General features: G+C 35.1%; 1 protein-coding gene across 1 annotated transcript; it reads right to left on the minus strand.

Annotated features, from left to right (window-relative positions):
• Nucleotides 1–12383: 12383 nt before the first annotated feature.
• On the minus strand, nt 12384–14863 carry LOC110452739. Its single transcript, XM_021501385.1, has one exon. It carries the CDS (start codon nt 14711–14713, stop codon nt 13094–13096), a length of 1620 nt encoding a protein of 539 aa, XP_021357060.1. The 5' UTR covers nt 14714–14863; the 3' UTR covers nt 12384–13093.
• Nucleotides 14864–18478: the final 3615 nt, after the last annotated feature.

Consider the following 18478-nt stretch of genomic DNA (forward strand, 5'->3'; position numbering starts at 1 on the left):
TGAAACCGACCGACACGTATGAGGTCCCGGACTCCTGGCGTTAGGCCAAAAACATAGATAAGTGTGTGCATTATAAACATACGTTACATTATACAGTAGATAATGTAATGAAGTTAACTTTTTACCTGTAGCTATCGTTTACCGTGTTTAATAACAGACAGTTAATGGCCTAGAAGAAAAAGAAGAAAAAAATACATTGCACAAAGCTACATTGACACAACTGTCAAAAATCTATAAGGGGAGGCAGACAAGTGACATTGACCTTATAATTAAACGTTCAAGGTACTAATCACAGTCAGTGTTACTTGAAGTATTACATAACAATAGGTTAAGAGATCTCAGGGTTCGAAATTGACATCTGCGTGGTATTTCATAAAATGATAAAATAATAATAATAATTCGAGGTTCTTATGTACCGCTCTATCACGACCTAGGTCGTAGGCCGTTTAAAGACGGTTCACAAATTTTGATTTTTTGTTATGATATTCATCTCTTGATGGAATAAATAGTAACTTTCAAATCTTAACTTCTGTCAAGTATGTCAATTAATGAAGAAAATACGTGACATTCATCGCTCTTGTACAGTTTTAAAATGTCAACATCTGACACATTTGTGTCGAACATGGAAGAGTATGTCGTTGATAAATTTTAAAGCATATCATAATATTTTCCAAAAGAAGAACATCTTAATTTTTTGTTGAAAATTTTAGTCGTGTACATGAAGAAAACCAGAAATATCTCAAATTGACTGATTTATGACGGATTTTGCATTCCAGAGCCCCCGGCNCCCCCCACCCTCCTCTTGAGGCCTCAATATATTCCTGTGTCGGTTCCAATGCAACTGTATCAAACAAAAACACATGAAAAAGGAGAGTTATTATTCATGACACAGCGTTAAGTTCTCGTACTGAGTCAAAACCACAATGCAGATCTGTCACACGAGTTATTTCCCGTAAGACAGTCACCAAGTGATCATAAACTACTGCAATGTCGTTGGCAAAACAGAAGAAATATAAAGGTGATATTATGTATCAAATAATAGGATTAAAGATAAAAATATACCGTCTGAAATGTCTCGGTGAAGAGAATGAAAAAAGGTCAATTGAAAAAACCAATTGAGATATCAAGCTTACTTATAATGCCTTTCAGAGCAAAGCAATAACAAGTATAAAATTATTTCAATTTCAACATACTTGATTGACAAAGAAGAATGTTACACTGTCAAAAGGATTGGATAACAGGCTTATAGCCTTTATAAATCCTCTCCATTCGTGGTAGATATATGGACATAATGGATTGATATTATAATTATAAAGATTTTGCTTACTGTCAATAATTAATCATTGGAAATAGGTAACATAATTGACGTTAGAACCTGTTTTTAGACAATATGTTGCCATAAAAAATTAATGTACAGTACTGTTCATTTCTAAACCTCATGCAGCGGATGTAAGATAATATGATATATACATAACTATTTAGTAACGGATACAATATGAATATGGACGAATTGGCCCGATGATTTAATCTCTAGTACATATACTATTTAATTATGATACATTTTATTTTGCCGTAATAAATTTGTGTATCCATTATATAGGGTCTGCACATTTTGGTATAGAGAAGAATTGCAGGTATATAAAGTCCATAGAAAGTTATATATAATGATATGATCACAAAATAAATTGCTTAAAATTTCGATTATATTTCTTATAGATATTGTCTATAGTTCTACTGCCAGTTATGTACTTAAGTATTATTAGATATTTACATAATTAACAGGTTATTATACAAAGTACGGAATGGAAGGGGGATAACTCCCAAAACATAGTGTATTAATTAGATTCAGTCTACAATGTAGGTAAGATATATATATATATATTTGTCATAGACCGCATATAGTTTACAAACAATTGCAAGCTTTAATATCAGATTGAAGACCGCACAGTCCTTGTGTTACGTTTAGGTCCTCAACTGAACACTGTACAGGATCCAGAGCAAATCTTATTGCAGTATAAATTCACAGTAATGCATTTGAGTATATATATGGTAAAATTGCAGATCTTAAGTACCTACACTAGAAATTAAAGATATAAGGAGTTTAGGAGAATATAAGAGGAAAGCATAACAATATCATGATAACCAGCCATAGAGGCACTCTTGCACGAATGTATGTTGTTTTTATAAATAAGTGTTATTATCTACAAATATATATAGTATGTATGTATATATAATTACTCAACATGTATGAAATTGCATGGTATTATACTCGATATTCAACAAATCTTTTAGTTTTAGCTATATATTTTAGGACAGAGTTAAGAATTTCCATATTAACACCTTCGTTACATATTTGACAATATACAATGTAGTAAGTTGGTAAGATGAAAGTGGTAATGGTTTCCAATAAGTTCAAGTTCATTTTTTAGTAATGCTCTTTGAACTGAAAACAGGGGACAGTGAAGAAAAAAAATGTGAGACAGTTTCATGGTTTAAATCACAAGCACACAGAATTTTCTTTTAAATGATCAATATATAGGTCAAAATTTAAGTTGCTACATTCATTTCTAAGCTGAAAAAGCTTTATTTTTGAATATATCTGAAACACTCACATCTTCCTCTTCACTGACATTTGACATGTATGTTTAAAAGTTTCTTAAAATTGTTAATAAAGGTTGCTTGTACTGTAGTAGGTGAGAGTTTATTAAACTCTCGGAGCATTGAAGAAAAAACTATGAGTATATAGTTACATTGTATTTGATCTACAGAGTGGAGGGCTAAATATTCTATTTCTATGCAATGAGTGTATATTTGCTTCATTATTGTTAATAAAAGTGTTAATTGTTTCTTGCAAGTATAAAGGTGCATGGCCATGTAGTATTTTGTACATTAGGATCAATTGATGATTTTTTCGACGAATTTCTAATGTTTCCAATCTTTATTCCATATAAAATAAATAACGTAATGTTCCTCTTCTCAGCCCTGTTATAATTCTTGCTGATTCGAATGTGGATAGATTCTAGTAAATGTTTTAGTTGGGTTGTACAATTATTCCAAATTACAGCAGCATATTCAAGTAAAGGTCTTATGAATGCAAAATATATTTTTATTCGAGTTTCTCTGCTACATGTAAGTTTATATTTCAAACAGCCTAGTATATTTATTCTAGCATATGCTTTTTTATATATGGGATTCCCAGGTACCATTTTCATGAAGAGTATTTCTGAGTGGATTCATTAGAAATTACATTATTTTGAAACAAAATTGGTGGTATAGCAATTTCTTTTTTTCCTGGAAAACAATACAGATTTTGTTTTTGTTGGATTGAAATGTATATCCCATAGTTTAGCCCATGCACTAATATTTTTTAAATCATTTGTAAGAAATTGTGCTGACTGATCAGGATTGTTATCAACAATAACATATAGAGAGGTGTCATCAGCAAAATGTTTTACTTTACTTGAACAAAGGTCAGTAATATCATTTATATATAATAAAAACAATAACGACCCAGAACTGATCCCTGGGGGATTCCTGGACAACTTCAGTACTTGAAAGGTGGGAGGTTGGTTGCAGAAAATGAAGATTAACAGTAATGTCCTCTACTAATAAAATATCTAGAGAAAGGTCTGATGCTTTTTCAAGAATGCTATCAAGTTTCGTCCAAAATTCAACATTTGAATCAGGAGGCCTGTATAGACAGCCTAATAAAAATATATGTTTGTTGATAGTGACTTCAAACAATAGTAGCTCAATATCATATATTCTAAGATCATGTCTCCTTTTGGTTAAAACAGAATCTTTATAATAGACCAGTACGCCACCTCCCTGTCTGTTAAGTCTGTCTTTTCTATGAGGATTTATCGAATGAGAATCAATAATAATATCACTGTTTGGGATTTCAGGTTTAAGATGCGATTCAGTGATACAGATAATGTCATTGTTATTTAGTTCAGCTTCAATTAAGTAAGTTTTATTACGTACTGATCGAGAATTTAAATGGACAATATCGAGATTTCCTAAGGAACCAGGGTTTTCCTCTTTATCAGACGATACTGTCAATAACTTGAGAATGATACTGTGTATAACTGATAGCGACAATCGGGATAAGTATAAATTAAAATTCGATAGCCTGAATAGGAAATGTATCTTATTAAGTAGATACTAACGAGAAATGGACAGATAAAGGAACACACCACATGTACAATGGTATTCCGAAGTACGGTTTTAAATGTGGTTATCAGTACTATACCGTAGTATACGGTGAAACTACTATATAGGCATTGGGGTTGAGCTTGTCCAAAACAGACTATCTCTGAGTTAATCAATTAATTGAAAGGACTGCGAATCATATATAATTCAAATACTTTTTTGAATTTCATAGTACTTGAGTATCTAATTTATCTGGAGGTTCTTCTCCAGGATAGTTTCAAATATCTCAAACATAATATATCTATTAGCATGAAATAATACATAGACTTTCATATACGAAAAATGGGGATAACGTCTGAATGTGGATGTACTCTATGTATGTCCTAGCAAACCTGTTTTTTTTGTGATGTGCTGCCAATGGTTTGCACTTTTTGTGCTAACTGTATGCTGATGTGCTCAGGCATGTGCTATATGTGCAAGTCTGCTTTACCATGTGCTTACATTGTGCAAATGTGCCTAATATGTGCGAATGTATGTGCTGTATGCAAATGTGCTATTATGCTTATATTACCATGTGCTGATGTGCTTACCTTGTGCAATGTGCCTATTATGTGAAAATGCTTTTAAAATGATAAACTCTTTTCTCTGTGCTTACAGTATAGTACATGTATGTTTTTTTTAATTTATCCATGTTGTAATGGTTTTTGTTTCTGTTATCATACTCATGTTTTAGTCGAAATACAAGCTCTTTGTAGCTTATGTTGTATGTTGTGCAAAAACGACGTAAAATAAATATTCTTGTATCTTGTATCTTGCATGTATCTTTGTTATCACGATACCGAGACCTGGGCAATGCGGTGATACTTTGTTGATACCTAGTTATACAATAACAACAGAATACACAATGTATCATCGTAGCAGATGGCTTTCCCATTAAAAAAAAATGGTATAATGCTTTGCTCAGATTGAACAGTAAGTAATCTTGCATTTTTTTTTTTTCAAATATACCTTATACCCGATAAGGATAATTACATATATACAATAAATGTATATAGATAATCCAATCCTGTCCCGTTTCTGTGCGTTTCTGTAAATCGTCGCCCGTTTCTGTGCGTTCCTGTAAATCGTCGCCCGTTCGTGCCCGATCCATATCAATACAATACTCTTAATTCGTTGCAATTCTTCTATCAAATATGTTTTATACCAGATAAAAAATATATAATAATATAGATATAGGTCTCATAAGTAATGACGACAGAATTTTTATATATATATTTTAGTTCTGCGCCGATCATGCAATTGCATTTTGTTTTATCAAATATATCTTATACCCGATAATTAATTAAATATATACGATAGATATATCTAATCAAGTCCGATCCTGCCCCGATCCATATCAATACAATACTCTTAATTTGTAATTATTAATATATTTCTGCCCGTTTCTGCCCGGTCCTGTAAATCGTCTGACCGGTCATCTGGCATTGACAATACATTCATTTAGTAAACAGATAATATTGCATTACACTTAGGAGGGGGGAGTACATTCTCCTGGGTTTTGGTTTATCATACAAGTGATAGAGATCTATGGACTGATATGAGCAAGGAGGTAGACTATGCATACGTTCAGATACATTAATTTTAGCAAGATTGGTTTGATAAACTTGTTGGCTGTTCATCTCATAAATATTATATACACAATCATCATGCCATGGGCATGGACATGTGCCATGTATGTTTGGATATATGAGAAAAAAATGGATACAGATTAGAAATTATAAATCATGCATAAAAATCAGACAAATCAGGGTACACAAAATATACTTGTATTACATATAAATATATACATGGTACACATGGAGGGAAGTTGAATGGCATATCAGACCGGCATATCAGTAGTACAATAAAAATTACCTACCCATTTTCCCGTAGTATCCTCTAACTCCAGTGAATATCAATTAATATATATATATATATTTATCGCACCCCGGACAAAAATGTCCAAAATCCATTGGTTTAGAGCTGTCACGTGGTGACCCTCTAATTTTCTATATAGGGTCAGTAGGATTCCATTATAGGGCAATATGGCCGCCCATTGCTCACCGCTTCAAAACTAAAACAACAGATACCGGGTACCTGAATATTCTGAAAATGATACAATGCTCACCGTAATTCCCATTCGCTACATTGTATCGTAAAATGATAGGAGTTGCTTCCCCTACGCCAGGCAAAATTAGTAAGACGCTGTCGCAAGCGACCGTCTTTTGTTTTAGCGTGGGTGCCGTCCCCTTATCTAAGCGTTTCGGTGACATTGAGAGACAACAGCACAACAACAACATGGAGAGATTTGGGCAGACGACAACGGAAGAAATAGACAAGAAGCGACTAAACAGTCAGTCTGCCCAAACGCAAAAGGGTCCTCGATGCGATAAATTCGTTATATAGTCAGTTACTGACCCTCTACAGAACCATAGAGGGTCAGTAAGATGTATAGGAGGCTCGGGCTCCGCCCTCGCCCCCTATAAATCTTACTGACCCTCTATGGTTCTGTAGAGGGTCAGTAACTGACTATATAACTAATAATATATATGTATTAGGAGATATTGAAATAACATAAGTTATAGACTACTTATGAAACACTATAAACGTGATGAAAACATATGGTAAACACTTTATTCCTTTGATAGGGGGTGAACTGTTTCCTGGATTTGCTGGAAGTACTGTTGTAAAAATGCACTTGTAAAGTGGCCGAGCCGACTTCTCTGCATGCTCGGTGAGCAGGTCAACTCGCCCGGAGGTGCTGAGCTGCCGTGCGTGACATGTCGAGGGTAGTCTACGCTTGGTCAAGCCGCTATACGGACGTATTTCGCGTACTGTTGGTCTGCTCGTAGATTACACTCGCCGTTGCAGGCTAACCTTATAGTTAGCATTCATATTACTTGAACACTTCTGATGATAGTGATTGCTACAATGTCTTACAACTTTCGCTACGATTATTCAGGGCGTGATCTCTTTTCTTTGCGCTGAGAATTGTGTATCAATTTGAAAATACCGGGAATGAAACACCCATGGGCATGACAAAGTAGTTTTGTGTCATTCCAGTCACCGATATTAGCTCAGAAATCACGACCGTAAAATGACTTAAAATTTTACTGATTACGTTTGTTTCGATGTCAGTTCATTGAAGCTGTACGCGTTTTATCTCAAATCATCTGAGCACAACGTCATACACTGACCGTGTACATTGTTCGTCACCAGAAACGTTTACCTCAAAAAGAGAATGAGTGAGTAACTTTAGCAGACGTGTTGCATAACAAACCTTCTTTGATTGGAAAGTTTTTTTTATTCTCCGGCTTGAGGCGAGACAGACAAGTAAAAGTGGATCAGAGTCGTCTTCTTCTTAATACAATGTTGTTTGCAGTGCATAAATTTAGTTTAGATGATGACACGACCCCCATGAAAGCACCGTCTGCGAATATGTGATCATTTAAATGGCGTTGATGAAAAACCTTTTCGTTTTGTATTTCCTTATTTTTCATTTTTGTTTGTTTCATCTTCAACAACCTAACAGTCCATATGTACTCTCACCTGTAAACAGAAGCAAGATTTTCTCAGTCATCATGATCATCATGATCATCCTCATGATGATGATGATGATGATGATGATGATGATGATGATGATGATGGTGATGATGATGATGATGATCATCATCATCATCATCATCATCATCATAATCATTTCATCATCATCATCATCAAAATGCACAATGACCAGCATAATCATCAGCATCATCTACAAACATTGAAGAGCACCATCCTCATCATTTACACACCCTGATGGTCATACTTACTTATACACGTGTACACCCATGCACTCTCTAAAAACATATACTTCACAAAGTACATCATTTATATACTCAAATATACACTCAATCTTACACACCTATACGTATACACATATATATGCACCGAATCCGTGTTTTTCTTCTATAGGTGCATCGTATTTTATTTCTGTAAGGATTACCTCTTTTTGTTGGTATTCAATGCACGAGTCCTTTGGCGTCTTTGAAATGAGTCATACGTTCTTGTTTACTTCTTAATTTGTGTAAAAGTTTTGTGTTCGTCGGAAATGTGTCATCAATCTTGATGTATCACTTCAATATGTTATCAATACTAGTGTAACTCTCATTTTTTTCATCAACGTTTGTCTACTTTTTTAATGTGTACTATTTTATCATAACATCGATTGCATGGTTTAGTTCTAATTACCATTTTTACATAATGTTACATAGTGTAACAGCATATACCCTTAAATACGACGTGATATGGTTTGGGTTGGTTGTGTGTTATGCCCTATAAACATCTATTGTCATTTAAGGACGTTCCTTGTTTTGGTGGCGGAGGAAAGCTAGTACCTGCCGATTGCCTAAAGTAGGTTTCGAAATTGCGACCCAGTGTTGTAGGACTAGTGGAAGCAGAATGTCAGTGAACGTCGTGATATGAAGTCAACAAGAGAATGCACATGGTGCCATTTGGGCTTAGTTCTGAGTTCTCGGTACTGTTGACGCTGGATTTGCTGCAAATTGAAACAGTTGAATGGACTACAAAAATGTATTCAGTGAAAATATTTTTTTGCTCTTAATATGTTTGTTCTCTCATATTCACTTTGTGTTTACGCCACCGGATATCGGCACCACGGAGGCGGAGATTTTGTATGATGGGCCACGGTTGATGATGAATATTTTTTGATGACTTCCTAAACTGCATTGACAAGCATATGCTTAAGGCTTTATGTATCAATATCTCATATTTTTAGCGTTTATCGAAGTCATAGAAATCAATCAAATAATCCCTCAGATAACGATATAATTTAAATTTCAGCTACACAAAAGATGCCCCGGCGTTCATTGGTACCAGGCAGTATTTTGCAAGGTGATAAAACATATCTTCAATATATTATGTCGATGTCATTTCATTAATTTTCAATTGAGATAGTTTAGGAGTGTTCTACCAGGTCTTGCTATTAAATGAGGCCTATAAACAAAAACCTAATGAACCAAAAACTCATCCTCACGCTGCTAACATTTACAATGGTTCCGCTTCCCTGGTCCGATGTCTGGTGCCGTTAACACACGGTGATCTTTCAGTGATAGTGTCTCCCGTTCTAGTCGTGAGATATTTATGTCATCACACAGAGAGTAGATTAGCCACGCATACTTGTGAAGACATAATGAAAAAGATTGAATACGTCTCTTTTTATAATTTCCACCATCATACATTGTAGCTGGCGTAATAACTTCTCTATTTGTAATCGACATTTCAGATGAGAAAGAACTGATCATAGTATACATTTCGAATAAGACGGATACACAGGATTACGTGGGCTAAGATTCGTCTGGATTTTCATTTTTAAGAACCTCTGAGACAGAGGTTTGTCTGCCTTGCCATCAAATGGGGGAAAGTTCTCTTTACTTAACGACTAGAATCATTTTGGACAAGATATAGCACAGCAATTCGTCAGTAATCAGTTTTGACGAGGTATACCACAATGATTCACGAATTTTTAGTCTTGACAAAGTAAAGCGCAGCAATTCCTGAGTAATAATTTTGGACAATGTATAACAACAGTTCGAGAGTAACAATTTTGGACAATGTATAACAACATTTGGAGAGTAACAATTTTGGACAAGATAACTCAATGATTCGAGATTTATTATTTTGGACGATAAATAACAATGATTCCCGAGTATTAATGTTTGGCGAGATATAACACAAATATATTTTCACGATTTTTTGTTGACAAAACATTTCTTGGATACACACTTTTGTGAAGTCTTTGATTCATGAGGTGTTTTTATTGTTCATGGTTCCTTGAAAACAGCGAAAATTGGCGCACCATACGGTTCTCATGTGATAAGGTAACATTGTGTGATAAATATCATAAGTTGATACAGGAGTGAGTGATACATGATACTGTTGGTTTTAAATCTCAATCAGTTTAATTTATTACTGATTTCCTTAATAAATTTAATATAAATTTATATTTAATGTTTAAGAACATTTCTCTTTAGTGTACAAAAACATGTTTATATTAATAAAACATTAGAAATTGGTATTACTTACCCGTGTGATGATATTTTAACATGTTCAGGCATTACTATTACTTCTGATATACAAAGCTTGTACTTGTATCTGGTAAATACTGTATTAATTAAAGATGCAAAAGTACTATAAATTGATGATAACTTACAAATGCAACACATTCAAACACAAATACAACTGTTAACATAAATGACTTGTACATATTGGTTGCTAATGCTGTGCTAGTTAAACGATGTGGGTTTGATATCAACTAATGCTATTTTCACATGTTCAATTATCAAAAATACTGCCTACAAGAATACTTGTTCACATATTTGATTAATGTGTATATCAATTATAAGACAAAAAACGATGTTAATTTATGATATTAAAACATATTCAAACATCAGAATCTCATCTTTGTTAAGTTTCTTTAACATGTTGAACCATCAATAATCATTGCCTGTACACTCATCTGGTCAGTTGATTCGTGTATTATGAGATAAGAAAAAGATACTAATTTATGATATTAAAACATATCCAAACAAGCAAAACATGACAAAGTGATATTAGTTTAATAGTTTTTAACGTGTTCAACCATCAAAAGTTATGTCTATAGGTAATGCATGTACATATATTTGGTTATTGCTGTATTAGTTTATACAGCCTATTGATATTAAGTGATGATATTTTTATTTGTTAAACCTTTAAAGCGATAAAGTATGGAGTGATGGGATAGAAGAGGGGACAGGTAATAAAAAAACTGAAACATTAAGAAATACCTTTATATATAGTACCGATGAAGCAAGCAGATTGATTTTATAGCTTTGAGTTACTTCCCTGTCTACATAGGAATCTGTGTTTGACAAATTTGTCCCTGTGACTTTGTAAGTAGGTATTGTAATGTCATTTTCCTTCTCAAATTTTATTAGCTCTATCCCAAAAAACTATCATTCAAATCTTATGAATCCATTCCTTTTGGTTCTTTAGAACAAATTGTTTGAAATGTTGTTGACCTCTGTGACCTTTAAAGTAGGTTGAGGTCATTTTCATTTGCAATATTATGTGAGCTCTATCCCAGGAAGCCACCAGCCAAATATTATATGCCTTTCGATTATTCAGAAGAAGCTGTTTGATGTTTTGAACATTTTTGACACCTTGAAAGTAGGTCAAGGTTATTTTCATCCTCAAACTTTGTCGGGCTCTTTCCCATGAATCCACCTTCCACATATAAAGATTATATACCTTTTAGTTCTTCAGAAGTAGTCGTTTGAAGCGTTTGATATATTTGACCGCTGTGACCTTGAAAGTAGTTCAAAGTCATTTTAATTCTCACACTTTGTCGGGCTTCATCCCAGAAAGCCATCAGCCAAATATAAAAATGCTTTACCTTTTAGTTCTTCAGAAGAAGGCGTTTGAAGCGTTTGACCACTGTGACCTTGAAAGTAAATCAAAGTCGTTTTAATTCTCAAACCTTGTTGGGCTCTATCCCAGGAAGCCAACAGCCAATATAAAAACTCTATACATTTTAGTTCTTCAGAACACATTTGACCCATGTGACCTTTAAAGTAGGTCAAGGTCATTTCCTTCTCAGCCTTTGTCGGGCTTTATCCCAGGAAGCCAACTGCCAAATTTAATACGTTTCAGTTCTTCAGAAGAAGTCGTTTGAAGCGTTTTACACATTTGACATACGTGACTTAGAAAGTAGGTCAAGGTCATTTCCTTCTCAACCTTTGTCGGGCTTTATCACAGGAAGCCAACTGCCAAATTTAATAATTTTCAGTTCTTCAGAAGAAGTCGTTTGAAGCGTTTGACACATTTGACACCGTGACTTAGAAAGTAGGTCAAGGTCATTTTCGTTCTCAAACTTTGTACATGTCCGGTTCCATTCCAGGACGCCATCAGTCAAATATGAAGATTCCATACCTTTAAGCTCTTCATGAAAATTGGTTTGAAGCTATTGACAGATTTGACCGCTGTGACCTTGCAAGAAGATCAAGGTCATTTTAATGAAGAAATTTAATAGTACTCAATCACAGGTACCTACTGACCAAACATCATAACCCTAGGCCCTCAAGTTCTTCAGAAGATTCGCTCAAAGAAAAAGTTGACGGACAGACTAACAAATGACGACGAACGCTGTAGTATGGCATACGCTCACATTCACATGGCCCTTCGGTCCCGGTGAGCTATTAAAAAAACTATTTAGAGTTTCAACTTTAATTGTGTTTTCTACATGAATAGAAAATAAGAAATATTGTACAAATATAATACCTTTTAAAAGTATGTAATTGGATGTTTGTATTATTTGGAAACGAACTTTTCGAGTTAAAAAACTTAATGGGGATAATTTCATGCAGCACACTCTTAAATATTGATAAAGTGTTTTTCTGTCTGATTCTGTCTCTCTCCCCCTTCTCTTTAACTACCTCTTCATGTGTGCATATGATTAATTACGTGGCGCAAAAATGTCTTCAAGAAATATTTCATCATTGTACAAATTGTAATAATATATTTAAACTTGATGGTACTGGAGATTTACCTTAAGATGACATGAAATATTTCAAAATAGATTCTTAAAAAATAGGTAAATAAATAAAACGAAACCCTCAGTGCAGCTCACTAGTTAACTCGCTGACCAGTTCAATGATCGGGCATTGTCGGTTCAAAAACCTTATTACTTTAAAAAAAAATTCACAGATGTCATTAACACCAATTGATCAATTGTTCGAATGTCTCTACAAAATGAATCGATATTTGAGAGTGTTTATTAGACATTGATGAATTGTTTGTGATGATATTTACATAATGAAGTAATGTACCACGAGGACAGGTGTTTATCATGTACTCTTTCCTCATGTTACAGTCTCATCACGTGTACGGTACCGTCTATACAACCAACCCACACGTTCCCACACGTATCCACACCCACCGCTGTAGGTTCGATCACTCCATGTTTCTTGTCCAGCAGACACATGGCCTGTGTACTATCTCTATGTAGGACATACACCTGATCGTTGAAGGAGTCTGGTACAAACAGTCTGTCGTACTTGTCACGTGACATCTTAAAGAGGTTCCTACTACCAACCTGTTGACCGTTGTTGATTTCACCAGACCATTTATATTTTGTTGTACCAGATCTGTCTGTTACGACTGATACATTACTAAAGTCCGACACTGCAATGTCTCCTGATGAAAAACATGTAATAAACCACCCACGTATTCCACACGTCACCTTCCTCACAATCGTACCTGACTGATTCAGTACCACTATGTCTGGTGTACCTGTACTAACAAACACCTCCTGCCTCTCGTTGATGATGATGTCACATGCTTCATGTGGTCTGATGTCAGCAAATGTTGTCACTTGTTGGTTGTGTAGTGATAGTTTATGTACATATGAATTGTCATTATGACTGGTCATAAGTATGTCTGTTGTCCCGACCATGGTGATTTTGTACGGACAGAAGTCCAGTTTAACTGTCTCTTTGACCACACCCTCGCTATTGATCAGTACCAGACCCTGGTATTGATATATTAATAACCACGCGTGACTGTCGTCGACTGGACATATATCCAATATTTGATTTCGTTGAGTAACAGTAGACGTAGAGAGACGTTGAACGTGTTTACTGTCGATGTCTGTCTTTTCGTACTGGTTCTCGTGGTGTAATTCACCTAACATTTTCGTCAACAGGACGCGGTCGATACTTCCGGTAACAAAGCTTGGTTGTTTTGGTGAAACATGTTTCATCTTAACGTCATACAGGGGAAGAGTATTCCTTAATGACACTTCCGTTTCAAATATGGATACACTAGATGTATCCGTCAATTCTGCCTTTTCAAGCAGACGCGTCAGCTCTTCGACATTTTTCTCCGATCGTTGAATATCTTTCTTGTACAGCAGTGATTCCTCTTTTTCCAAAGATGCTAACTCGGCCAGCACTGTTTCCGCGATACAATCTACTTCTGCCTTTAACTTAGTCCTCTGTGAGTTTACCTCTTTCCTCGTTGTATCAATGTTGTCTTTGAACGTTTTGTTCACGCGATGTCGCTCTGATGTCTCGTTCTTGAAATTTGCTATTTTATCAGCTAACGTTGTCATATGTTCCTTTAAATGTTCCTTTTTGACAGACAGTTCGTCTTCAAAAAGTTTCCAGTTGTGTTGTTTATGATTTTTAGATAAACATATCGAACAAATCAACTCGTTGCAGTCCGAGCAGAACATATCACACAGTTTACCGGGATGTAGTTTACATACCTCTCGTAGAGGCTTGTCGCCCTGACGGGTAGCCTTCCCTATCGACACGACGTCATCGTTTTTTGTTTTCCTTCCTCGTGTATGGGTTTCCTTACACCGGTCACATAAACTCTCCTGACAATCGTTACAGTACCATCTTACCCCATCTTCACTGTCACACAGAGCACACGTGTAGGTAACGGGTTCCTGAGCACGCCGTACGGACCTGTTACTTGCCATGATGTTGGTACTTGAGTGCGTTTGAAGGAATACTTTGCCTACAAACTGTGAACTGCCACCATTTTGTTATGACGGTACAACTTTATCTATACACCTCCTTGTTACGGGTATATCACGTGACTTGACCGACAGACAGTATAAAGTCCCGGACTCCTGGCGCTAGTCCAAAAATAATCTAACTAAATGGCAGATCTTGCTATCATACGTAACCATGATAACATGTGTGTATAGGACATACTTTGTACATGTGTGTTATCTTGCACATTTTAGTTGTGATTTGTACTTGAGTTGTGTCCCTTCGACCAAACATTAGAACTATCGAAACGGACTGTTAAGTGTAGACTATGTGATGAAGTATAATATTTGCCTGTTTTTGTCCAATACTGTGTTTGATACCAGACAGGTTACATAAATAGATATAAGCATCAGGAGGACACATCTACAACTTAATTCAGTCTTAGGAGGACGAAGAAGCTGTATGATGTACTGTAATATTCTTTTGGCATACTTTATGTATAACTTAATTTTAAAGGTGCATCACATTTATTTATGTTATGTCATCCCTTTACCAAATACATGGACATTAGATATATGTGACGAACCCCGGTATGCTGTGACCCATAGCAGTGTAGCCTATGTTTATGATTGAAATACGTAAATATCACCTGTTTGTTGTGACCCATAGCATTGTAGCCTATGTGATCTCCAGACATATGTGACGAACCCCGGTATGCTGTGACCCATAGCAGTGTAGCCTATGTGAATGATTGAAATACGTAAATATCCCCTGTATGCTGTGACCCATATCAGTGTAGCCTATGTGAACTACAGACACATGTAACGAACCTTTGTACTCAATACACTGGTACGGAGGCTTGTTAATTTTCACTATCTGCCCCACTTTTCACTAAAGACCCATGATATCACACAGTTGTGATGAATTATGTTCATCTACTTAGTTTCAGATAGATAAAATACTACTGCATTATTATATATCCTATATACCCCTGTTTGTAACAAAATCATATATATATATATATAGTCAATGAAAAAACAAAGAACGTTTCTGGTTTGTTGAGTTTGTTAGATGTCAGTTAATGTATCATGTTGTTAAAGCTGTAGCATAACTAGTCATTTGTTTTGAAACAAAAGACAAAGAAATGTGTTTCCTTATCTTGATATTTGTTCATGCATCTGATACTTTTTGGCATATTTGCTCTCAATTGTTTGATTGAGACAAATACATTATATAGATGCCTTTTGCAAATGTGAAATTATGTGTTTGTGGGTATTTCAGAGATAAAAAAAAAATAATCAAAATGACTATTCGTGATTTCCAACTTCAAATGTTCAGGAAATATTATGCTATTGCAATATATTTATGTAACTTACCCGGAGGAGGGAATGGACCTAGCACACCCATGCCCCTCCCGACACCCCTAAAATAGAGAATCGTTACTTTAAAGTTAACACTACAGTGTTTTGAATTGGACTCTAACTGTTAACCCTTATTTAAACATGTGCTTATATAATGTTATGCAGTATATAATCATAAAAACATTCAAAGTCCTTGTGATGGTTAAATATAAAAAGCAAATACAAAGAGGTGAAAGATGAAATCTAAAGAGGTGTAAATGCTAAGAAACTCTTTGTATTTCTTTTATATATATATTTTTGAGCAATCGCGTTATTACAGTTACTTGCGACTCAATCTTATTTGAGTATTTATACTTTTTTAGTGTACATAATTTCAGTGTGAAAATTATTGACGTGTTTTGTCTATTTCGACACGTACTAGATATGACTCGACTTTATAAAGAAAACGTACTGCCTCGGTCGGAGAAACACACTCACAAAACATGGTGGTAGCTGTGGACGCTGAGTCTGTCAGAGATGACAGGGGACTACACATATGATCCTTCCTCCAGGATGTCAGGAGCGGATAGTCAGCATACTGGATTGTTTCATAATATAAAACTTCATTCATATAAAATAAGTATAAAACAAGTTATTAAAACTCATATTTAACTCTTTTTTTACCTAATGTTAGCGTGTGGGGGTCTCAATTTGAGAGAAAACTGGAGTACCTAGAAAAACCCAAGCAGGTGAGCAAGATCTTTCCACGTCCGATCGCAGAATCAAAACCGACCTCTTTGGTGAAAGAAGAAGAGTGTATTATCCACTGCACCGATGTTTGCCTGATTTAAGGAGTTAGGGAGAACGTCATACACACTAATGATATGTGATGGTCATGGTATGTACACCAAGTCATCTGTATCAATTTTGTAAATAGGAAAGATGTCATAGTCAGTAGTTACACAGTCCTAGCTATTAACGTTATTGGTGCAGGTAAAAAGGACGGATGTAATGGTCAGTAGCTACATAGCCCTAGTAAATAGGAGGGATGTAATAGTCAGTACTTACATAGCCCTAGCTATTAACGTTATTGTTACAGGTAAATAGGACGGATGTAATAGTCAGTAGTTACATAGCCCTAGTTATTAACGTTATTGGTACAGGTAAATTGGAAGGATGTCATAGTCAGTAGTTGCATAACCCTAGCTATTAACGTTATTGGTACAGGTAAATAGGAAGGATGTAATATTTAGTAGTTACATAGCCCTAGCTATTAACGTTATTGGTATAGGTAAATAGGAAGGTTGTAATAGTTAGTAGTTAAATAGCCCTAGCTATTAACGTTATTGGTACTGGTAAATAGGAAGGATGTAATAGTCAGTAGTTGCATAACCCTAGCTATTAATGTTATTGGTACAGGTAAATAGGAAGGATGTACGAGTTAGTAGTTACATAGCCCTAGCTATTAACGTTATTGGTACAGGTAAATAGGAAGGATGTAATAGTCAGTAGTTGCATAACCCTAGCTATTAACGTTATTGGTATAGGTAAATAGGAAGGTTGTAATAGTAAGTAGTTACATAGCCCTAGCTTTTAACGTTATTGGTACAGGTAAATAGGAAGGATGTAATAGTTAGTAGTTACATATCACTAGCTATTAACGTTATTGGTACAGGTAAATAGGAAGGATGTCATAGTCAGTAGTTGCATAACCCTAGCTATTAACGTTATTGGTACAGGTAAATAGGAAGGATGTAATAGTCAGTAGTTACATAGCCCTATGAAATAGGAAGGATGTAATAGTCAGTAGTTAAATAGCCCTAGCTATTAACGTTATTGGGTCAGGTAAATAGGAAGGATGTAATAGTCAGTAGTTACATAGCCCTAGTAAATAGGAAGGATGTAATAGTTAGTAGTTACATAGCCCTATGAAATAGGAAGGATGTAATAGTCAGTAGTTACATAGCCCTATGAAATAGCAAGGATGTAATAGTCAGTAGTTAAATAGCCCTAGCTATTAACGTTATTGGTACAGGTAAATAGGAAGGATGTTATATTTAGTAGTTACATAGCCCTAGCTTTTAACGTTATTGGTACAGGGAAATAGGAAGGATGTAATAGTTAGTAGTTACATATCACTAGCTATTAACGTTATTGGGTCAGGTAAATAGGAAGGATGTCATAGTCAGTAGTTACATAGTCCTAGCTATCAACGTTATTGGTACAGGTAAATAGGAAGGATGTAATAGTTAGTAGTTACATAGCTCTAGCTATTGACGTTATTGGTACAGGTAAATAGGAAGGATGTAATAGTCAGTAGTTACATAGTCCTAGCTATTAACGTTATTGGTACAGGTAAATAGGAAGGATGTTATATTTAGTAGTTACATAGCCCTAGCTAGTAACGTT

The sequence above is a fragment of the Mizuhopecten yessoensis genome, unplaced genomic scaffold, assembly GCF_002113885.1.
Source record: "Mizuhopecten yessoensis strain PY_sf001 unplaced genomic scaffold, ASM211388v2 scaffold6863, whole genome shotgun sequence".
Lineage (NCBI taxonomy): Eukaryota > Metazoa > Mollusca > Bivalvia > Pectinida > Pectinidae > Mizuhopecten > Mizuhopecten yessoensis.

What these genes read in the sequence shown, in the direction of transcription:
- LOC110452739 (XM_021501385.1), bottom strand. Translation starts at nt 14,713, where the DNA reads ATGGCAAGTAACAGGTCCGTACGGCGTGCTCAGGAACCCGTTACCTAC.